The sequence below is a fragment of the Temnothorax americanus genome, unplaced genomic scaffold, assembly GCF_048541705.1.
Source record: "Temnothorax americanus isolate GAGA-0224 unplaced genomic scaffold, ASM4854170v1 Scaffold20, whole genome shotgun sequence".
NCBI lineage: Eukaryota > Metazoa > Arthropoda > Insecta > Hymenoptera > Formicidae > Temnothorax > Temnothorax americanus.
In genome coordinates, this window is record NW_027509339.1 from 2,367,878 (window position 1) to 2,393,034 (window position 25,157).

Genomic DNA, 25,157 nt, shown 5'->3' on the forward strand with positions numbered 1-25,157 from the left:
TCAATTTACGACCCGGTGGAGATTCACAGAGATATCGATTTGTCTGTCGGCTGTTTGAGAGACGTGAAAAAGATGACGGCATCACACACACACATTACGATTGACGGCCGATCGTCAAATATCGTTAAATATTCTTGATGACGCAATTTTGTAAACTTTTGTATTGCTAAACTTATATATGTACATCAAGATTTAGAGCGATTGATCTTAAATCGATTTTAATATGAGGTATAATTTAAAACTATAATTTTAAATAAAAATTATGAGTCAAATTTTAGTCTTTTATAAAAATAATTACACATTAATTATGTACGTATAATACAATTATTTTACTTAAGTACAAAAACCGCGCAAATTTCATATGACATTGAGTAACATAAATTATTGGAGCTGTATATATGTTCCTTACTTTTAATTTTCTGCTTGAAAGCTCGAGAACGGTTAAACCGATTGTGATCGACACGCTGTACGATCATTTGTTCAAGATCAAAACGATAGAATCCAATTCTTGTTAATTCGGATCAAGTGCCACTGCACATTTCGATTTCGAGCCTACATCAGCGTTATCCCGCCGCGCTCGGCAATTTGCATACGCCCGCCTGTCTTCTTCTATCTCGAGGTTCAAACGCGAAATCGCAATTTCCTGCAGCGAGAATCCCCAATGATTCTCGATGAAGGCTCACGTGAGAATGTGTGTGCGTCGCGATGAAAGCCTTTTTCGAGGTGCGCTTCGTGAAAATAGCGCTTCTCGTGTTGCCTATCAGCCGCAAAGTGATATGATACCGCGCGCGTTAGGGTATGTGATATATTATATACCGAATGCCCTAGATTCTTCTCCTTTTAATGGAAGATGCTTGAGGTTGAAGTAAGAAGGATGAGAAATAGCCATTTCGGTATGAAGATAGACAGCTTCTTACGCTTGCGGTAAATTGAGAGAACGATTTAAAAATAGGTAATAAATAATAAAATACTCTATGGTAATTACAAAGCACTTAATAATAGCAATAGGTATATAGTAATAATAGTTATGTTACCTAAAATTGAATATAAAAATTTAATAAAGTTAATAAATATAAACTTATTAAAAATGTAATGTAATAAAGATACGAGTTTTAGTTAATAAGATACGTTATGAGAAAGAAGAAGCTGCTGTCAGATTTTCGTTAAAAAATATGTTTTTAAAGGAAGCGATTAAAATCGCATAATTGCCATGCGAAAAATAGAAACTGCTGCGTGGATAAATTGTTCATTTCCGTTTTGATGTTGAGAGATGCTCATAGAATTACCGTTAGCGTGCGAAAATCGCTCAGCCTAAAACGTTTCCACGGCGTGTCGATACGCCGCCCTCATTTTCTGGTGCATCGGATATGCAAAAAAAAAAAAAAAAAAAAAAAAAAAACTCGCGTATCGCACACGGGAAATAATCGACAAATCGAAACGAGTCGTAATAGAGAGAGAGGGGCGTTGACGGCAAAATGAAAAATTGCTTGTACCGGGGCAGTCTGTCGAGGTCTCCATTATCAGGAAAAGTGCAGGCACCGATATTTCATGGAATTAACCGGCTGCGGCCAGATACAGCGGCCCGACGCCGGCTGAAAAATAGCCTCGTCCTTAACGTTTCCGCCGGAAAGCGTTCTGACGTACAATGGAGAAAATTCTATCAAGACCCGCCAAACGGAACTCCGGTGTTGGGTAACGATCGTGGATAAACTCGAAGATTAATCGCGAATTCCTGATGCGTACGATCGTAAAAGATATCCTTTCACTATTTTCTTATATATTCTCTCTTATCTTCGCTTGTTTGATGTAAAAAAAAATCAACAGAAGTTACAGTATTCTAGCTTAATGAAGAATAGCGAGTTTTCCAATCACCATGATAGCGCATATGTTTGGAGCCACTATATCCGTGAAAATGATCAGTGGATTCGGAAAGCCTGCATCAATGCTGCCAGACCCAAATTCAACCCCGTGATATTTATCATCCCTCATCCTTCCTTCCCCCCCGATACATCGACTAGCAGGTTTCTGGCCGACGTTGTTGGGTTCTCTCTTTCGAATACTTTATTCGCTTCTATCCGTTCTACTTCGGACCGTCGAGATTTTCCGCAAGCCGTGAGTGGAAAAGCGGCGCGCGAGACCGCCGATCATAAATCATCTCTCTCAATAGAAAGCTCCCGCGTTTGTCGTTCTCCCCGGTCCGCGGCAATTTATTTAGCCGGATACCTCGCGCTGTCCTATAACAGCGCGGCACCGTGATAGGATTAACCGCACACGACCGTCCGTCGTGAAGCGCTCTCACACACGGATGGCAATTGGTACCATCCCGTTCTCCAGATCGCCGCTGTCAGCTTCTTCCCTTGTCCCCTCCACCCCCCTCCCCTTCCTGAGATTAAAAGAGGACGGAACTATTGTGCTCAAGGGGTTGGCAGCCCGCTCGCTCGTATCCCGCATCAGTTTTCATCAACGACTCGGACTTCAATTTCACTTAACCTTTGACCCTCCATGGCCCACCCCCACGCTTCTCAAAACGTCACCGCCTTCACGTTGTACAATTCACCATCGAATCTCCGATCTCCGATATTATTTCCACCCGCTGGTGACAACGGAAATACCTGTCTGGCTCGTGTCTATTCACGTCTGTCACATTTGTCCTTCTTTTTTCTGCGTAAATTATAATTACATAAAACAATTAAGTTTCATTTTTCTTCAGCAAGATTTAAATAAGCCAGCTATCCAATTCAGAAAATGAAAAAAGCTTTTGCGCAAGATCAAATCTAATTTAGATCATAATGATAAATTGCTGCTTTTTACACATAGTTGTTATTCTGTCGTTTAGACATAATCGCGTCTACGTTGCAGATGCGGCAAAATTACAATGACAATATTGCAAATCGATATTGCAATAATGCATTACTATTAGAGCAAGTTATTAGTCAGGAAATTAATCGTTATATGCAACGTTATTGCAACTCGATGGGATTCATTAATCTCAATCTATATTGCGGACTAAAAGCTTCTCCCGTTATACGAAAGCTTCGCTTGTCATATAATAATATAAATTGCAACTTATTACAGTATATAGATAGTGAAAATTGATATACCGAATAGCATCCGTTAGCCGTTTTGATAAACATGCGGTATATCAAACTTTTATAATAAAGAACTTTCTGCTACTTCTTTTCCTCCATAATATAGTGTAAAACTCCTGCTCTTCTCCAAGATTGCGATACTCCTTTGAACCGTTCATTTCATCTAGGCGATCATTTTTTTTCTTCCGCGCAATTTCGAGATCAATTTAAACGGTAAAACGGAGTTTGAGTCATACCTTCCATCAAGACGAACAACCGTCGGCGCTATCTTCGATATACGAAGAACTCGATTTGGTGGACACGCGTCGCGAGAGGTACCAGTGTCTCTCGATCGGGCGAGATTGCCGGCACGGCGCGGGCGCGCCGAGGGATATTCCCCGGGGAAATACTCGCGTCGTTATCTCGAAATTCGAGATTGGAAGTTTCGCTCGCGTGGATCGCCCGCGTAAAAGCGCTACTCGTCAATCGCGTGAGATAGAGATTGTCAGCTCATCACATTGTTCCGGAGATATCGAATTCCTAACCGCACAGTTAATAAAACGCGTTCTATTCGCTTTGTCACCGAAACAACTTTTGACATGCTGCTTTTTTTTTGCACGTAATATAATTTTTAATATACGGTGGATTAAAAGAGTATTTGCACACCCAGTTTTCTTACAATAACTTTATTCGAAGGAATAATACACAATTACGAATTGTGTGTCCACAAGTAACTTATTACATATATAGTAATAAATTATTTCTAAATACAATTCGTAATTATGTATTATTCCTTCCAATAAAGTTGTAAGAAAACTGAATGTGCAAATACTTTTTTAATCCACTGTATATTAATGTATATGTGTTATACAGTAGACAATTCAAAATATTTAATTTCTCGTGACAGATCGAGAAAAGTACAACTTCATTCACGATGAAGAAACAACGAAAAAGAGGACAAAAGAGAAAAATACTGCAACACGGGAGGTTGGATAAAAAAGATCTCTAAATTATATTGTAATTAAGGGCTCTTGTAATCGGAATCGCTGCTTATACTAATGACCGGACGTGGTCGGGAACCAGAACGAGACGGGGGAAAGGGGTGGGGAAGAACGGAGAAAGGGAAATACGAACAGAGAAATTCAATTATACTCCGGTAATATCGCCGCAGAGTCGGAAGTTTAATCGGGATTGCATCTCCGTCCTTTCAAAAATCCTTCTTTCTTAACTTCCTGAATTTAAGTAGGCAATTAACCGACCATGCCTGGGTCAACCTGTGTCATACGAAAAATTACTCTACATTTTTAACCAAATATTATCATAATTCACGCATTATTCGTGGGTCCTCTTCTTATTGAAGTTAGATGTAATATATTACTTCTAACCGATACATATACTAAATCGAAAATTACTCAGTATATTAAATTAAAATATATGATAAAAGGCAATAGTTTAATTAAGTTTTGAAATTGTTTACGGTACGTCTTTCTCAGGGGTAGATATTTAAACGTTCGGGCACAGAGATGCTTTAGAAAGCTAGAGGAATAATAAAATAAGCTATATTACAAACCAAGCCATAGTACCTCGCTATGTTTAGCCCACCGCAAGATATTTTCTTTATTTATTCATCTTTTGATAAAAGAAACCGAATAAGAGAAGGTTAATGGAAGCCTGTGGTATCGTCAACGATTCTTTATATACCTCACGTTACCTCGCGTGCTACCCGAGAAAACCTATAGTTCTAAATGTTACGTGTGAGAGAAATGAATCGTCGGTGCTATTTATCTGGTCATCGTTGAGCAATGTCGGTGTGCCTCTCGCCGAGAGATACTTTTGAGAAAAACCTGAAAGAAACAGCGAATCGCTTCCAGGTTTAGCAGCATCGTGAACGACGCAGCCATCGATTTTTCTGACACGTCGTGTGAGAAAGTATATGACGAGCATGGAGCATTTCTGCTGTTTATTCGTGCTTTCGGGAATTCAAGAAATAAACGTGGTTATTAATTTACGATTAAAGAACTGTATATTATAGGACGACATCATTTATATTATATAAAATAAACCATTATAAAAATAAACTAAATACTTTTTCTTTAAATAAGATCTAATTATTAAGGATAATTAATATTTAAGATGCATGTTAATTTTCATGTAAGAAAATCGATAGAATTATATATAGAAAGACGATTCAACGAAAATATATTGTATATAATTTTGTTAAAGATTCGTCTTTTATCCATCGCACGAAGAAAAATGTTTTAAAAAGAAGATTTAAAGAGGGATAAAAAAACACATATAGAACTGTATAATGGATGTTCATGCGACAGACTTTCGAAAACGAGAACTTGTTGAAACGTGCGAAATCTGGTGCTTAGATTTAAAGTTAAGGGAATCAGGTCTAAGAAACGAAGGCCGGCTGAAGGTGGATAAAAAAAGAAGGACAAGACGAGCTCTTTAAGTATCTCGTTACTCAGCTTCCGTTTCAACCGAGGTTATGCATCGAAAAAGATTGCCCGAGGCGAGTCGAGATACATAAATGAGAACAAAACTGATTTAACCTTGGACTTAACAGACGTTGTGCTGGAAACCTAGCTAAACGGATCAATACGATGCCTTATTCCTGAACTCATTTATGTGGTCATTCAGGCGTGCAACGTAAAAATTTCCAATGTTCTCTTTAATAAGTCGAATATTAAGTCAGTAGTGGTGGTCAAGCATTGACAGCCAATGCTGTCTGCTCTCGCTATTTAACAACGAATTTAACGATTTAAGAATTTTCTTTCTAAATTTAAATCAAATGCACGTTTGCTAAATAAATATTTAACGGTAAATATGTTTCAATGTATACTCCAAAGTTCAAGTAATTTATCATTTTTAGTGTTGGTACTTTATAAATTTTCAATATACAAGCCAGAAAACGTTATTGATTGTTAAAACGGAGCAATCAAAGCTGATATTGCCTAACTTCGTTGGCTCTCAAAATACTGAACTAACTCTGTACAGTATTGCCGTACCAGTACCCGGCGCATACTTATTTGTCAGTAACGGCGTACATCTCGGAACAGTGTTATAACGGTCCTGTGGTCAAAGTTAACTGACACAACGCTGACAGGCCGGTACCGGCGCATGACTGGCGAAGAGATATTCGAGTATGCTTGAAAAATTCTCAATATTTGACCGAGGCATGTCGGAGGAAATATACGCGTTTGCTCGAAACTACATTTGCAGACTTTTTGATCCAGTCCATATATCGCGTCCATATATGCTTCGAATATTCCAAAAAGGTTTTTATTTTCAAGCGCTGCTGATTCAGTGAATCGTGTAAATCTTATTTCTAACACGAGACCGCACGCCCGAATAAAACCTCGAATAAAACGACGAGATGCACACGACTGTAATTGAGTTGCGTTTAATTACGCGTTTCCCAGCGAAAAATCATTTCATTTTCCCCAGAAACGTTCCTGCGGCGTGTTCCGCGTTTAATCCGAAATTATACGACCGCCCCTGAATCCCTGCTCCGCTTCCGACACTCCGAATGTCCAATTGGAATTAATCCGCGCGAATTCATATTCGGTGTAGGAATCAAGCGATTATATATTGGCAATCGTTCCTTGCTCGGAGAGATTGTAGCAAACAGAAATAAAATGTTTGAAAAGTTGATGTAAGTGTCAAAAGACGAATATTTGCCATGCTCTGCTCCAACACACTATAAATACTTACTTCGAAGTTGCGCTTCGTTACAAAACTACTTCAAGTTGAATGTTAAAGCTTAAAGAAAGAATCGAACAAATATTTGTTAAGAAGAAAAAAAATCAACTATAAGTTCAAGAGAAATCGTTATGCGACTTTTGATACATTCGGTGTATTCAACGCTTTTATAAACCCTACGGGCAGGATTCCTTCTTCTGAGAGTGCTAGGGTACAAGAGGAAGAAGGTTCACGAGTGTTGAAAGTCAATGCGGGCTTTCAGAGAATATCTCTTCCTCTTTTTCTATTTCTCTTTCTTGCTACAGAACAAAAACGACATCGCTGTGAAATCTCTGAGAATCTGCAGAAAAAAGAAGAACGTGTGTAACTGTAAGAACAATATCGACACATAATATAATATCCGTTACTTAACTTGTCCAACGCGGTCATATTCTGAGAAATAATAATTGTTAACTTTCCTTCGAAATCGACTTACAAATTCTCGTAACAGCAGAGAAAAACTTTTACAATTTATCTATTATGACTTTATCCATTAAGGATAAACTGTGAAAGTAAATTTTCTATAATTGTATTTAATTCTATTAGAGGAATAATAAATTATCGTTATTTGCATTTTCAAAGGATATTATAAATTAAAATATAAAATTATTTTTAATTTTCTTTCTCCGATTGATAAACGAATGTTAATAATCGAATCGCGAATATCACTACGAGAATAAAGTCATCAATGGACGGTAACGAAGCAAGATTCGTACAAAGCGAGAGGATCAAGCGAAAATTCCACAAATCACGTGGTCGATTATTTCCTTCGGTTCCAGCTATACTGTTCCCCCGGGTGCTATAAATTTTCGCCAGACGTTCGCCTCGACTAGGCGCGCTGATATAAAATTTGTCAAAGAAGATCCTAGCTCTTCGAAACTTTTCTTCTGCTAAAATCGCGCGAGGACTTCCGAAAGTGCACGTGACAGAAAGATGGTCTCGTGAAACTTCCGGGGAGAGACCCGCTTGACGCGTGAAATCGACAACGTTTGCGATGCCGAAAATTCTGCTCAGTTTTTCTTAAAACAAATTATTTCAGCGAAGATACATGTGAAATTGTATGTTACTTGTTTTAAATTAAAACTATCATTATAATTTCATGGAATTGATTACAACATAAATAGGAGAAAGATGATAAGTTGATTTATAATACCGATGTGTCCGAAATACAATATATATACATTTTCACAGTAAATTTGATCAATGTTTTATGTAAACAAATCCAAATTGTTTATAAACAAACAGATCTGTTCAATTAACCTATGAACAGGCGTTTGACTTGTTTTTAATGGTCATCTGGGGTGATTATTGCACCCCATTTAAAAGTTATTTTTATTAATTATATATTGCATATTTTTGATTGTTCTATAATTTATAAATATTTGATGACAATATTTATATATTATACATAGATTTACTTAAAATTTTCTGAGAAGAAAGTAAAGAAAAATATAAAAAACAAAAGAAAGATGTTAAAATTATTGTAACGTGAGCTTCATTTTTTAGATACTGGGGTGTAAAATTCACCTCAAGCGCTCGTTCTCAAGTTAAAATGTAAATTTTAAGATTACTATTCGAAAAAGTAATTTTATGCCACAAAAATGTAATAAATATTATTTTAGGAGGTTTTCTTTTCTCGCCTTTTGCATATCACGTCTAATATTTTTAAGCAAATATATAAACTCTTTTATCCAAATTTTCCTCTTAATGCTGCATATATACATATAACCTTCCTAAAGTGCGAGCGTTTTAGATCTATCTTGCATTCGCACGATACTTCTTTTCGAATCTCATTGTGAAGCGAAAGCGAGCGCTTTTACACCTGACACTTCGCAAAATTTTGTACGCAGATGTCCGAATGAAAAATTTATCACCAAGCATATATAACACGTTGAGAATGCGTCAAACAGACGTAAAAATTCATGTATTGAAATATGTGTATAGTACCTCGATACAACTAAATGTGAGGATAAATGTAAGTTATTTTATATTAATAATATACAGAGTTATAATCTGAACTAGGAAAAAGAATATAATCGAATCAAATTAAAATAAACATTCCATTAATCTTACATTAAATCATACGAAATTTTTACTTTTGCCTTTAGAAATATTTAACGAAGAGAAATCGCGATTGGTGTGTGTGGATAAGAAGAAAATTTCGTCGCTGTAAAGAAATTGAAAAAATGGGAATAAATTTTTCTAGGGTACGGAAAAATCTGGGACGTGTCATCAAATTTGGAAGAGTTAAGGAGAGACATTTGTCGCGGCTGAAAGTATAGTCCTTTCGTCCTTTCGCTACAAAATGTCCTCGACCGAAAGGATGGCTGCGGTAAGAGACCATCCTGCTTATATTCTTTACGACTGGTCTCTCCGCAGGGTGTTCTTTCATTCTACGCGGTTGCCTGGAATAAGTCCGGCGGTAGTCCAGTCAAGTTGAGCGTGTCCACGGAGGCCTGCGGGGACCTCATGAATCTAAATCCAACTCTCTGTTCAGGATGGGTAGGTACTACGACTGGAGTTCGCGAGTTTTATGTGTATAAAAGTTGAGCACGCGTGCGCGAGTCGATCCCATATCGTCCGAAAAACGACAACAGAATTCCTATCACGATCTGCTACCCACCACGCTTTGATATATTGTGCTTTTTAGTCACGTTCTGCAGGTGATCCGATGCAACATATCCTGATTAAGAATGCGAGGAAAGATTTGACGGATCACATTTAATGGATATTTGTAGTAAAAAAAGCAGCAAATTTGAATTAAATGAATATATACTTTGTATAAAATGTTTCAGATCTTTCTTCTCTGACGAGCCGTTTTTACCTTCTTTGGTTAATATTGGTTAATATAGGATCAATTTTTTATTAAAAAAAACATTGAGAAAGATCATTTTTAGTCACAATCTTCTAATATTCAATATTGAACATTTTTTTGTAATTAATTCCCGAATTAAAAAACTATTAAAACAACATTTATATGATATTGTAAGAAGAATAAAGTTTCATTATATGTTTAAATCTTTTTAAAGTTTATTCTGTTTCCAGCTGTTAGTCTTTCGACGTTATTGTTGGAAAGATTAACTTTATATTAGACAATTCTTAACTGGTGTAAGAGTGTCTGGAATATTCTGTATTATCTGTTTAACCAACGTTTTATAGACGTTCTTCTCAATTATGGATTTTATGCTCATTGTGAGTTTAAAATTAATTTTATTTTTGCGATGTGGAACCAGCAAAAATAGCAAAAGAAGAGCAGACTGAGCTGCAACAATAAGATTTTTACAATTACGAAGAGAAGAGAGTTTTTGCGTTATTGTCATCATCATTTTTTGACGGAAATTCTTTTCTAGAGAGCTCCCTTTATTTCTGGGAGAATTCTATAATGATACATCGACCAAAAAAACATGCGCAACGCGCTGTATAAGCCTGATAAGAAAATAGCATTTATATGCGATCTTAAAAGATTTGTCTCTTAGAACGTTAGTGCAGTTTTAAGAAGAAAAACGCGGACTCTCTTAAAACGCGAAGACGCCAGTCTCGAGTTTTTATTGCAACTTTAACGCACTGCACTTAGGTCCCTTTCATTAAGCGAAAAGCCTGCAGTTATAATTAAGTCATTAGAGACCAGTTTCGCATTTAGGACAAACAGTATTTGCCCGTAGACAGTGTAATTATAATCTATACGACATTATGAGCAACTTTAATTAAATATCATGAATAATGAAGATACATGCTCACATTCTAGTTTCTATTCTGTCTTCCTATATCAATACAGCAATATAATTAAAACGCTAGTAAAACATATAAATGTTTTCAAATTCTGTACAAGTAAAAATAATGTTTTAAGATTAAAACAATTTAAAATATTTTACATAAAAGACTCTCTCTTCGTAAATGTGATCATATCTATTAAGCATAACGTTTTAAAGGAGAGATTTTACTATTATTTGAACATAACATTACGTAGTTTTATAAATATATGTTAATATGAAAAATTTATGGGGTAAAATATATTTTTATAACTTATGCCATAATGCCATGACTTGTGTTATCATGATATTTGATTATCGAACATTGCATTTCGTCTCTCTTCGGAGTAAAATTTATTAATCGCCATACTTTTTGATCTGATTTGTCATAGGAGCGTAATGTGACATTGATGCTACTTGTCCGCGTGAATCGATTGTTAATTCTCTGAATCTCATTAGCGCGTGCAGAGTAGGAGGAGAGGAGTGGGAGGAGACACGTTATAATTCGCACCAGGAAATAACGTCGGTCAATTATACAACGCGCCAGCATTATTTCGAAGTTCTGGTGCGAGTCCGTGCCATACTGGCAATTGAAAATCCATTGATCTCCTTCATTACGTTCCTGACACGTTCGTCGAGTGGTCGATAATTGCATCGTGTAGCTGCAGTCTCTACGAAGCATTATCGCTATGGGGCAATATTGGTTTTCATTATATTATATACATTCTGTTTATAAAGTAGTTCATAGAGAAAAACGGACATTTCGAATATATAAAGATAATTATTACTTATTTAATCGCAATTTGTTACCGGCAATCGTTTCATAATTTTCCATTGTTATTATTAATTGTGTATGACGTACAACGTCTCATATATATATATACATACAAAAAAACATGCAAAGGTCTCTTTTTCTTCTTAAATGAACTTATGCGTTTCAAACTCTGCATAAACTTTAAATATTAATAATAAAAGAAATTTAAATATTAACGTTCAATATCTTCATTGTACGCAAATAAATGCAAATCTTAATTTAATTACATGCTTGCTGCGATAATATTGTTAAAAAAGATAAAATTACTTTTTACACAGTTATCTCAATGCAGCAAATACGAGAGCATAATGTACTTGGTACTCCGATTTAATGCAACGAAATCGAAATGCAACGAACACGATTGTTCCGATCACAATGTGAAAACCATTTGCATTGTAATTAAAAGAAATCTATACCGCAATACAGTGAGTAACAGTACTGAATCGTATACGAGTTTAAAAAACTCTTCCAAATTAAACTCCACGATTTGGAAAATGTTAAATCTTGTCAAATATTGTTTACGTTTTCATATTTTAAAGTAAAACGATATGCACATAAAAATATTCTGCTGAAAACAGTGAAATATTATCGAAATATCAATAACATATTAATCTTGTTTCACGTTTCGCGTAACACCATTTTTTCGTTCCGACAATTACCAATACAAATAAATTAAACTAAAATTTACAGAATAATTTTTTTAAAAAGATACAATTAACTTGATTTTCAAATTACACTTTGTACTAATAAGGGAAAAATATGCAAAATTATTTAACTTAACAAAATTCTATAAAAAGTTTTAAAGTTTAATTTAGCTAGAGCAAGCCAAGCATAAATTTACTATTACGATCAAATGTTAGTCATTATCTGCTTCTAGAGAATCGAATATCGAATTGGTGAATTCTTCATTATTTCCGAATGGTCTGTTCTAAATTACGCACTGTACGCGGATAAACGAGAATTTGTACATTTGAAATAATTATGCCCGCTGTATCGTGGCACAAAGTATTTAATCACCTGCAATACTGTTATGTTGAACAAATAAGCGTGCTGCTTGTCCAGCTGTTGCGATGCGCGAAAGGTTTCTATAATAAGCATCGGATTACACACAATGGATACATCCCTCTAAACCAAAATACCTTATAATGCTGTAATTATTATAATTGAGCAATCACATACTTTATGAATAATTAAATTTAGCAGAGAAATACAGAAAAATGGAAAGAACAAGTGATTCTAATCAACTGATCGATGAAAATTGGATTGCTACTATCTTACTTAATTTATTCATTTTTACACGTCCTTTCTTGTAAGATGCTTTGTTTTACAACTGAGAATTTAAAGACGATGAATAATAAATGTTTAATTATGCGTAATCTACGCTATCATTCTAATTAAACTTTAATTTAAAGAAAATAAAAAACAGTTTGTAAATTCTAAATATAAATTATATAAATTATTTGTAAATATTAAAATTTTCCAATAATTCAGAAAATGGAGAATGATGTTATTAGGGTAATGACGCGCTCAGTCCACTTACCGCCGTGTTGACTGACGACGAGATTAATTCTCGGAGGAGTGTGCGTTCAGATCGATCGCTTAAGAACTTAATAGGCTAGTTTAAGATTGCCGTTGTCGTTAGCGAGACTCAGGCCATGATCCCGCCGCGGTTATTATAATATTCACTCAATTTCTCAAATGGATAGGTACATCTATCCCTATCCTATCATTTAAAAAATACTTAAAAAAATGAGTTATAGCGTTAAATTCTGCGATATAGGGTTAAAATAATGTTCATTCTATCTTGTATATTTGAAGTTTTAATTTAAAATTAAAACTATATTTTTCTGGAATTTTTCTAATAAAAAATTTTTGATTAAGTTAATATATAAATTTTAACGTGTTATTTTCTTCTTTTTTATCCTACCCAACATTATTATTACTGTTTAAAAATTTAATTGTTTAATTGATCTTGTAAAATTCTTTTTAAAAAATGTTCAATTTTATGTAAAAGAATTTTAAGAAAAACCACTACTTCCAAGGTAAAAGATAAGAAATAGGATAAAGCGTTCAAGTTTAATTGCTGACAGAAAGCTATAGCTTTCTCGCGAGAAATGAATTCAACGAGAGTGCTAAGCATGGGCGTGAGAACTCGTGAATGACTTTCATCTCGATAATGCGTGCAAGAAGTTCGAACGATGCAATATCGTGTTATTACTTGAAGTGCACAGAATTGCGGAAGGAGGTACGTCTGATGTAGACCGCGAGCATCTTAAGGCTTAATTAAAACGTCATCCATCAACCTTCTCGACGGAGTCACCCTTTGGCTACTCTCAAAGTTGGAGCAACTGTGTATCACGATTGGAATTTACCCCATCGTTCCTATTTCAAAAGATTCAAAGCACGCAGAGCAAATTTATTGGACAGTAATTCCATCTATCAATATCTTTTGTTGAATGTTTGTTACAAAATTTAAAAATGCAAAAGAAATTTTGAGAGAACGTCAAAGATACTTTTTATTATAATTTTAATTTAAATTCTGAAACAGATTCTAAGTACGTGAATTGAAAAATTCTAACTCGATTTTTCTTTAGTAAAAGTTTCATTAAACAAGATGTTTTGCTTGCAAATAATTAATTTTGTACATCAATTTCTCGCAAATCAAAAGTTTAATTCGTAGAAATTGTGAGATTTTAATTATTTAATTTAGTTATAATTAATATTGTGGTATCTTTGTTAAATTTATTCCAAAATGCTTAAAAGTTTGAAAAGCATATTTGTCAGAAAATATATTTGCGAAAACAAACCCATATTTTTAAAATTATTAGCAATAATGTAATAAGGAAAAAAGTGGGCTTTGAGAATCAAATGCAATTATGTTATGTAACAATTAATTAACATTTCAATACAAAGTTATCATACGTTTTTACTCTACTTTGGGCCAAAATTAGCGAAGCAGTGATAGATAAATTATTTAATAAATTATTTTAAAAAGCTCTCAATCACTTTTTCCTTGTTATTTGTTAATTTCAACATCAGGAGTTCTTAGTTAATTATCCATTCATTTAAAATTTCTGTTTGCATCGCGTGGAACCGCAATTTAATCCAGTTAAATTTCACTCCTTGGTTCGTTCGAAAGAGTTCTTATACACAAGATCCGTTGTTTTCTTCGGGGTAACCAATAAGTTCTCTAAATAACGTGAACCTCTTAGGAAATTGGCGTTGCTGTCATCTGATCCACTGTTCCTGTCCTCCAGAAGAAGGAAAAAGCCTCAAGCTCTTAATTAAACAATGTTTCCGTTTCCCTTTACCTTCCTTCCTCCGTTTGCCGATCAATTGGCAAGTGTACAAGGAGAGACAAGGGATCGCAAAGTAAATAAAATAAAACAGTAAAAATATATATAAAAAAAACACGTGGATCTAAGTTCCATAATTGAAACAAAACTACTCCACATTTTCTGCGAAATATTTTTTTTCTATTAAAATTCACGTGTCGTCGCTTTTTAAGAAAAGTCAGCAATAGTGATACTCGCTACGGTGACGTAGAAATTCTTTACGATCATTCGATACGAATCAGAATAAAAGTATATTTGGAATAAGCGGTCGTTTAATGTTTCATGCTCGAACTCTTGACTTGTAATCGTCCGTTTCGAGAGACTTCCCAGCATTTCGACATTTCTCTCCCAGCAAAAACTGATGTAAAAGTTAATGAATATATTTTCCAATAAAAGTGGTATGCATTTAATAAACAAGCATTATTGGTCGATATAAAAAGAATTGAAATTGTTGACGATATAGCGAGAAATATAAATAGAAGAAATGTTATTTTTTGACGATACTTAATGTTCAGTTTTCTCGACTACTTTTTCGTACTACGAAATCAAAAGACAAGAGAACTGTTATTGCTGTATCTAACAACTGTATCGAACGACTGTAAAATGAACTCCAAGCGTTGCTATAATCTCTTAACTTCGTTTGTTAGAGTTAATCCTTTTATTTTCTAACTCGAAAATTCGCTTTGAGAGTGCTACAGCTCGACTTTATATCTCGTGCATTGAAACCTTTTAATGTTTGTATCGCCCCCCAATTATGATACATTATTTCTGTTTTAATGAAATGAGTTTCTAGGTGCCTCTTACCAATATTTCTTTATATATACAATAACTAAACATTAATTTCTGTTATCAAACATCATAATTTGATTCACTAGTTTTAACAAATTAATAAACCAAAAATGTCCTAATTACCATCTTTGTCCTTTTTTAAGATTTCATTATTAGTAATCATCAGTATGTTAATTCTTTGACACACAATTTCTAGACAATTTAATAATTAATACAATATAAAATATTTCGCGTAAAAAAGAATAAGACTTGATACTTTTTGACTGATTTGACTTATATGCAGTTATAGAAATTAAGGTTTTTAAAATCTAGTTAATTATACCCTCATACATTTTTATAAAATTATGCTTCCTTCATTCCTTCGTATTATCCCTTCTCGAAAAATAAAGAATTAAAAATTAAGCATAAAACCAACACGAACATTACGAGTATTTTCAAGCTCGTCACCCTATGCAAACGCCGTTGAACGATTCATGAAGACGCGCGGTGTTTATGTATGCAACTATGAAGGTGCGTAGGTATGTTATCTCGCATTTCATGCTACGTGCATCTGGCAGCACGTATCGTCAATCCCGTCGCTGATGTGGAATCCTCGGGACATTCGCGACTGAGGCGAGTTCAACCCCTTTCACACCGGTCTCGGAATATAATAACGCTGTCCCGGACCCACGGTAACCACTATGCGATCACGCTGACAATGGTCGGCGATCCGCGTCGGATCTAATTTACGCTTGCGTTTATGATGCTGAAACCACCCTCTGCCGTCCGACTTGCAAGTGTCGCTCTCAATGGCTCAAGATATTTTAATATTTCCATAACGCCGCAAAATTTATTATGCAACTTGCTATATATTGCGCGAAATATATATTTTTAGAAACAATAGCGCGCGAGATGCAAGTGCGAGACAATAGCGTCGACTCTATAATGTTTTAGTAATTAGTCTTTCACAATGTCCGACTTTATACACATATGCATAGGAATAAATTTATAGTGGTTATCAAACAGATCGCGTCTCTCTCAACCCGTCTAGAGCCCGGGCTGCGCAAGAGCGTGAGGTGACGTAAACATGACGTTTATCGAATATGCAACGCTTGATTTAACACAAATCTGCTAATATATAATGGTATTACACCGACTGTGTAAACGCGCGATCATATACCGGCAACGCAGGGATTCACGAGACGTACGCGCGTAAATTCACCCGCTTTCGTGTAAAGCATGTTAATCGTTGTATATCGCTGCTTCATTATACAGCCGTGATCCGTTAACCTGGCACGGCGTAATAACTCAGCAACTTCATGATCGAGTTCGCGCCATAGTTAATGCATTATAATTGAAAACGGATACTCTCGCTTCGAGAAACGGCATTGCTGCAAAAGAGTCATAGATAATAAGACATTAAGTGCAATATCGATCGATCAGAAATCTACCGCTGGGATACTACACGCTGAAAAAGATTGCGAGTAACGGAGTTTCCAGTCTAATTTATGTAGTATATAGTATTTCACTCAGAGACTTCAGCCATATGAGATATATTTAAAAATCTTTCAAACAACCCACTCTGTTTCTCGATCATTTTGCAAATAGAAATTACGAAATAAACTCTATTCTTCATTTATCTCAAAATGTCGGACATAAACTATTTTTTATAGGCCTTATACAAACTAACAATAATTTAAGTCTGATTGGTGTCTGCGAACGTGGCGGAATAATCGATATCTCATTCCAAACGACGCAGACAGCGACAATAATTTCGCATTCTATATACGCGGCTCTTTTTCAATTAACTATACGATTATTGATCGCAACTTCGTCCCTAAATTCATCCTTTGAATACCGACGCGCAATATGCATTCATGTTTCGATCGCCGCGAAATAACGTGTCGCTTTTATCGCTTCGCCTGAAATTATGTCTCCGCGTTAAAATTTTATTAACGTAACAGAATGGTGTTCCATACTCGACGATGAGAACGCGACGGAAAATAGTGTTCGTAACTTTTCGCGTTAAAATCGAGTAAACAATCGCCATAACGATTTTATGCTCCTGTCAGACTGATCGCATCGCGCCGCGTTACGATTCCTTCATAATTGAAATATCTGAAACGCCATATGTAAAACTCATAAGTCTTGATTTTTGTGAAACATTAAATAAAAACGTGAAATAGAAGCCTGTTTAAGTATCAACGGGTAATAGAATGATTTAACTATTAGGTAGTTTACCAACAAATTGGACAACCGGCATAATAGCTGAGAAAATATTATGTCTGTTGCAAGAAGCAGCACCATTTATCTCACAGTTATTGCCGCGACGCACTTAATCTTGCTTTTATTTCAAATTTTTAGCTACCCGTACCTTTCCCGTACCATCATAAGATCGAAATTTTCGTGATATTTCCTTTGTAAAAATACTTTTTACATATATATAACTTCTAATAAATAGTTTAATATTAAATATCATAAATTTAAATTCTTCTCTATTATTATATAAAATATCCTACGAATGAATAAAAGCAGCATATATATATATATAGAGGTAACGTTAAAATTATATTTCCTATTTACGTAGATAGATACGATCCAATGTATAAAATCGGCGGGGAGATGATATAATCGCAACACACACGGTAATGCTTTCACGAAGATTCGCGATATCACATTTCGGCCGGTTCTTTGTTGGCAGAGTTTACGGTACGCCCAATGAGAATATTTGGATACGGTGAATGGGAAACCTTTAAAGCCGGCGACTCGCAATGAATGCAAATATGTGCGAAACTCAACTTTATTTCGCGACGAGATTTAACATAGCTTTCACGAGAAAACCGGGTCTCGCAAAAATCAAATGACGAATAAATTAAGTTAACCATTCAATAAATTCACCTCGCACACCGCGCAGACTCTTAAATATGTGATAAAAAGGTTCATTTAGTTAAGCCTTTACTCCCGAGCAATAATGCATCCTTCGTGCCGTAATTGAGAATTCAGCGTGAAATAAGCTCTCAATTAAAGTCCTAAGGGCAGCTATAGGCTCTGCCTATATAAACAATATATTTTACTTTATCGATAAAAATGAAGGGGCTGGATCTCGGGCTGGATTTCACACATTCTACAGTTCATAAATGTTCTCGTAACTGGCACCTGCAAGATTTTACAATGCTATTGACCTCGGTGCGCGCGCACAAAGACTTTTTCAACGAAAAATGATTTTTCCCGAGAGCATGACACACTTATACGACCTCTTTTATATCAAGTCGTCAATTTACCGCGTATCTCTCCGCGGCGCGTTTCAATTTTTGAAAACGTTTCTCACCCCGAGAACGTGGACACGGAAGATAGCGCGAGTCTCCGCCGCTTAAATTTCAACGTGCGAAAATTTCAATCTCCCTCCAGCCGGGATATATACGTACACGTTGATACCTTATCCAGATTACTCGTAAACCATAGCTTAGAAAGAATTCACGTAGAAAGGTGTGTCGTTTCCGAAAGGACGCGTTACGCTCTCGTCCATTTTTTAGGTCCGATATCTGGCCGGAACTCGCTTTCTGACGGCGCCTCCAATAAACTGGCGGCCGCCGAGTTAGTTGGTTGTTGTGAGAATTGTTTATGTGGACCATGGAACATTTCTTTTTTTTTCTGGGAGCAAGACGCGCGTGTAAATGTAGAAGAAAATAACTATGTATTTGCACGAAAATGACGATTTTCGTTTATACGTCAATAAACTCATTGAATAATTTATGTGCTAATGCAAAATAATTAACACTTCTTATTATTATCGAATTATTTTATATCCATCGTCTTTAATGTAATTATACTCGAAGAGTAACATGCCATGGCAAATAAACGTAAAATAATCAGTGAACTAATGGCATTTATGAGAAGAAATGCCTTCCGATTATTGTTGGGGATCGAAGACTGTGTTTTTACTAAACGACGTGCTATTACCAAGAAAAGAAAAAAATATTTTGCCTTTCAATTCATTAATGGCACAAATATTTTCATACTAACAAAAGGTGGAAATAGTATTTTCGTAGATGCTCTCCACTATTAGATTATTATTAAGATTGTTTGTCATTAACATCAACTTTGTTTAAAAAACGTTTAAAAATTTGTATGCACGAAGGGGTACACAATAGTTTCCGAAATTATTTTTTAAAAAATATTTGAAGTGTACTTACAGATTTGAAGCTTCAATCATTTTCGAAGTACTTCCCATATGATTTATATAGAGAGTACTTCGAATGTAACACAATCATTAATGCAACAATCCCCTTTCACTTCAGGAAACACTATTTAAATTCTTCTCCCGGAATCCTGTTAAGAGCTGCCAGTGATTCTCGTTGAACCTCGTTTTTACAAACCATAAATCAGCAATATTATTTGAATGCACTAAAACAATTGCATAAAAGCTTGCAAAAATGTTCTGAAAAGTGGAAGAGTGGTGATTGGTTCCTGCATCACGACAATATGCCTCTGTTCATACGGCCTCGAGCGTTCACCAATTTTTTGCTAAAAATAAAATGATAACTGTGTCCCACCCGCCCTACTCACGCGACGACCTCGCCTCTTGTAATTTTTTTTTATCCACGAATGAAATAGCAACTTAAAGGGAGGCGTTTCACTGACATTGGCTCAATAAGATTCAAGAATCGCTGGCAATCCTTACTAGCATTCCGAAAGAAGAATTTCGACAATGTTTCCTGAAGCGGGAGGTGGAGATTGTTGCATTAAGTCACATGGGGAGTCACTTCAAAGGAGATAACAAATTCAGACCTGTATAAGTACATTTTGAAATACTTTTTAAAAGATAATCCCAAGAATTTTTGAGTGCTCCCTCGTATATTAGAAATCTCGAAAAAGTGAAATACATTGTTATCTAAATTCAATTGTTTTTCAAGCAAACGACACTCGTTTAATGCTACGCGACGAGTGATTAATTTTTTTTAAAAATAGTATTGTATCGGAAACAAGTGCGCGTTTTAACATCGCGATATTTGAAATATTCCGTGAGCAGGTACGGACAACGTTTACTTTCCGCTTTATATCCATAGTGCTTAATATTCACGATCTATACGGTATGTAGATTCGATATCAACGATGCATTCACCTCGAATACAGAAAAGCGCAGACTTGTACGCGAATTATTAACGGTTTAAAATTGACATAAAATGCTGAGTAAATTATTTAACCGATAGAATTCTTTCTTTGCCTATTATACAGCGGAAAAATCATTTTTTTGCGGCTGTATAATAGTAAGAAAGTGTAGTAAAAGCTGTAATATCTGTTTCAAAAGCAAAAATACTCTCGGATATTGAGTTTAACATCGAATGCTCTGGTGGCATATATATGGATTTCTATTATTAAAACCTCCGAATATTACGCCAGAGCAATCAAACATTTGATTAATATTAGAATTTGATCACTATCATTCCGTTTTGATTGAAATTAGAGCCTGTCGATTTCAACTTTTTTCGTATATGAATGAAAAGATATATATATATATCTACAACTGTTCACATAATTGAATATGGATATTCTTACAGTTTGAGGATTATTGACCGTTATTCTCATAATAATATTTTGTTATATCATATATAAAAGAAAGAGATGAGTGAGAAAAAATGCAGGAAAACGTCGCAAAAATACGCATATTAAGAAAATTGAATTACAAGCAATAGAATAGGAAGCAATAGAGCAATACGAATAGGAAAGTTTAACCTCATTTTTAAATTTTACAAAATCTTGTCACGCGTTTGAATGCATAATCAAACAAGATATTAATCGCGATAATAATGTTGTTTGCAATGTTAATAATGAAATAGATAATAAATACTTACAGAGGCGATCAATTTATTTATCACTTAGGTATAAAAACGGGATATTGATTCGAAAGATCGTCGTGCAATTTTACCACCGCTTTGAAGAACAGACACGAATCTTCGTTTAATGTATCGAGAGATATAATCGAGAATTGTTTTTTATAGTGATTGCCTACACACACACAATCGCGTTGTCTTCTCGATTCATTGTATCCCGAATAAATCCATGTAAGATTGTAAATAAATAAATCCGTGATTAATTGTTTATTTAACGAAAGAATTGAGGCTGTTCAGCACATAACATTTCTTCGCGATTCCCTGCGGTCGTGATGCCTCGTTTATCGGGGCCCGTTCGCGCAAATGTTTCGCCGCAGCGCCCATGTTTCATGCGATATGAATAATAATCTATGGGATGACTACATTGCTCGCATCCCTGTCACGAGCGTGAGCTAACACAGGATTTGTAATCGAACAACTCGATTTTTCGACATTTTTCTTAATCGATAATATACAATCGCATTTTATAATAATATAAGTGAACTAAGTAATATTACAACCGTAATGTAAGCTGCAAATAAATATATCTTGGGTCGTTTGTAACACCGAAATTATATCATTCCAATCTCTTTAACGTCCCCGAACGTCGACATTCATGAACGAGTCATTCCTTTACATTTTTTGACACTCGCGGCGACAGAGCGATTTAAAGCGTTAATTGCGAAATAATGTACGTCCAATTACAAATTCCATAGCAATCTGACGAAAAAGCTCGCGTATAAAGTTACGCAAATATGTGAAGACAATGTCGGTGGGGAATGTTGAGGGCCCGGTATGTAATTACAAGCGAGAGGGCGCGCACAATTTCGCGGCTTTAACTCTTCGCAGTTACGAGGCCAATTCATGCGTGCCAAACGTTCTATACCCGGTAAGAGTGTGCCGGAAGTGTCTCAATTATCATGGTAAAAATTCTCTCGGGACGATTTATTGCGCAATAAATAATGTTATTGCCCGTAGTAGCAGAACGTTCGGCGCATGTTTTATTCAACGGCCACTCGGTACTCGGCAAAGGCTCGGAGGAAGCACGTGAAGTCGTCGAAATCTTTGAGATAGAAATTTTTTGATGTATCTCGCCATATTACTATATCATCATAAATTTTCATCTTTCGTCTTCATATTTATTGCGCTCATGAAAATATTTATAACTTCACTGGAATATATTTCGCGCGTATGATTTGTAGGATTATTGACAAAACTCTATATATTGTAATGTGCTACTTTAGCATATTAGTCACATTTTAATATGAGCATATATTTATTTAATGAAGAATATCGGTTCCTGGTAGAGTCAATAAAACGATAATTTATATACTGCGTTTATTTGCAGCATTCAGCATTTATATACTGCATTCAAAAATTGTTAATAATACCTATAAATAGTTTTCTTACACACAATACATTTACTGCAAAAAATAATTTTTATTTAGCTATGCGTCTCCATTAAAACTGGGAAGTATATAAACATTTTACACGCGTCTATTTTATATACATATGTTATATTTTAACATAACTTTTTTCTTCTAACGTGTCAACATTTTTTTTTATATGTAATCGATATTAAATAAATAAAACGCGCGCGTAAAGTGGTTTTCACATACTACTAATGATCTGATTGAGACTTATTTTAAAGATATTTTTTTAAGATTCACGAGCTTCCTTAAAATCGCCGCCGATCGAAATGCTTCACATTTTTCCGTAACTTTCAAAACGATGCCGCGGCGCGAGTTGTACCGCCCGCATCAAATATACCGTCCTACTTTGAAATGCAATATGCACGACAATCGTACCTCTCTTGTCGAGGTCGAGTGGACACTCGTTTTTCGTTTAGTTTCATTATTCATCGCAAACAGTTACATACCGGTACGCACATGCACTATCGATTTACTGGGGTTACAAATTTAAATTAATTTAGATTCATCGGTAGCGTAAAATTACATTACACAAAAAACAATTAAAAAATAAATATACACATGTTATAGAAAGCTAATATTATTTTTGCTGCGATTAAAAAAGAAAAAAATTATCAATCTAATTTAAATAATTAACATTGTGAATGATAAATCGCAGTTATTTCGATTCTTGAAATTTATTATTACTATAAATCAAATTAAATTAAATAGTTACAAATCGCTGTAAACACATAAATCGTTATTTTTATTTCAATTTATCCTAAATGAAATAACATACCGTATGAAATTTAATTAAAATCAGCATGCGATCAATATCGCGGATTGTCATATTGTGTGCAATAAAAAAAAAAGAACCGCGTGCACAATATTTCGACACTGATCGTAATTTGCATCGCGCGTCCCACGCAAAACCCACCATGTGTTAAACGTGTGTTCGCTCGACCCCCAGTGTCTCTCCATTTCTCTTTCTGCCTCTCTCACTCTCTCTCTCTCTCTTTCTCTCTCGGCAGCATGCTGTGCCACTACGATATATACCAGATCAATGTGTATCCACATTAATCAAAATCCGAAACAAGACGCAGCTGATGAACTCACTTGTTGTAGAGAACTATGTCGGGCCGCCATATGTGATCGGACGGCACGTGTAACATGTGAACTCCGCCGTACTCCTTCGGCTCCCACCGTAGTTTGTAGTCGTACCATGACTTGAAACAGCCAATACAACAAATATAAACATATTATTGATATGCTCCTGCGTGTCATTAAATCGCGTAGTCTATACAATACGACTAATATGAAGTTGCAAATAAATGGAACAGCGAATCCATTCATGATAAAAATAATGGTGATTTTTCATCATTATTAAAATGATAACAGATTCTTTGTTTAATACTCTGGTATCAATAATTTATGAACAAAAAGTAATAAATCTTTCGTAAACAAAGCTTCATGGTTAACAGAATTATATTTCTCAGTCAATTTCGCACAAGTAGTCAAGCGAAGTATTATTTTAACGTAATTTTAACTTGGAACTTAATTACAGAGACATATAACGTTGAAAATTGAAAATCATGATAAATGACATCGAAATTTGTGGGGAAAATTCCCTATGGCCAATAATTTAATATGAAACAATACGATATAGAGGTATAATGGATATTAATGCGATAATGCGGATTATCATCGATTATATAGATTGCACATTCACTTATTTACAAATATTATACTTATATTATATTTTGCATTATTTATAATTTATTGAAAAGAGGAGTTCATGTATTCGGTGAGTCAATTCTTAAGAAGTATTTCATTTGAAATATTAATATGCGATAAACTGCATGCAACGTAGTACAAGTTGGATAATTCTAATCTACATTTTATTTTTTCTTCTTTTCCAGCCAGTTGTCACCCTAAAGCCCAAACGTAATTTCTTATGATAATGATTTCTGTTGCTTTGTGAAGTGGTAAAAAGCCACATTCCCCGAAGGTTACCGTCACGGACTAAAAACCCGAGAGACAGTAGCGCATCGCACTTTTCCCCGCAAATATTTCTCGTTCGGCGTTTTCCCTGAAAAAGCTTTCCGATTCGAGCGAGAATTTATTCCGCACACAGAGAGAAATATTTCTTTACATTCGTGATTTCGATTTGTTTGGATTATATTTATTTCAGAGAAACAAATTTATTTTAAGTAAAACATTATTTTGTTGAATAGAAATTTTGTAATTTTATTACATTAAACCATTTGTTTAATAGAAAAAACACGATTGTTTGAAAGAATATGTTTCGATGAAAAAACATTTTCTTTGGTTACACTAAATATTACTCAATGAAATAAAACATTTCTTTACATAAAAATAATATAAAATATGTTTGAT

General features: G+C 34.9%; 1 protein-coding gene across 2 annotated transcripts in view; it reads right to left on the bottom strand.

The window, feature by feature from the left end:
* Nachralpha4 (nicotinic acetylcholine receptor alpha4) overlaps positions 1–25,157 on the bottom strand; it is a 168,119-nt gene that overhangs the window by 69,986 nt on the left and 72,976 nt on the right. For both annotated transcript variants that reach the window (XM_077406027.1, XM_077406028.1), the window contains exon 4: positions 23,877–23,986. In XM_077406027.1, coding sequence (XP_077262153.1) covers positions 23,877–23,986 — 110 coding nt within the window. The remainder of the gene's footprint in view (positions 1–23,876; positions 23,987–25,157) is intronic.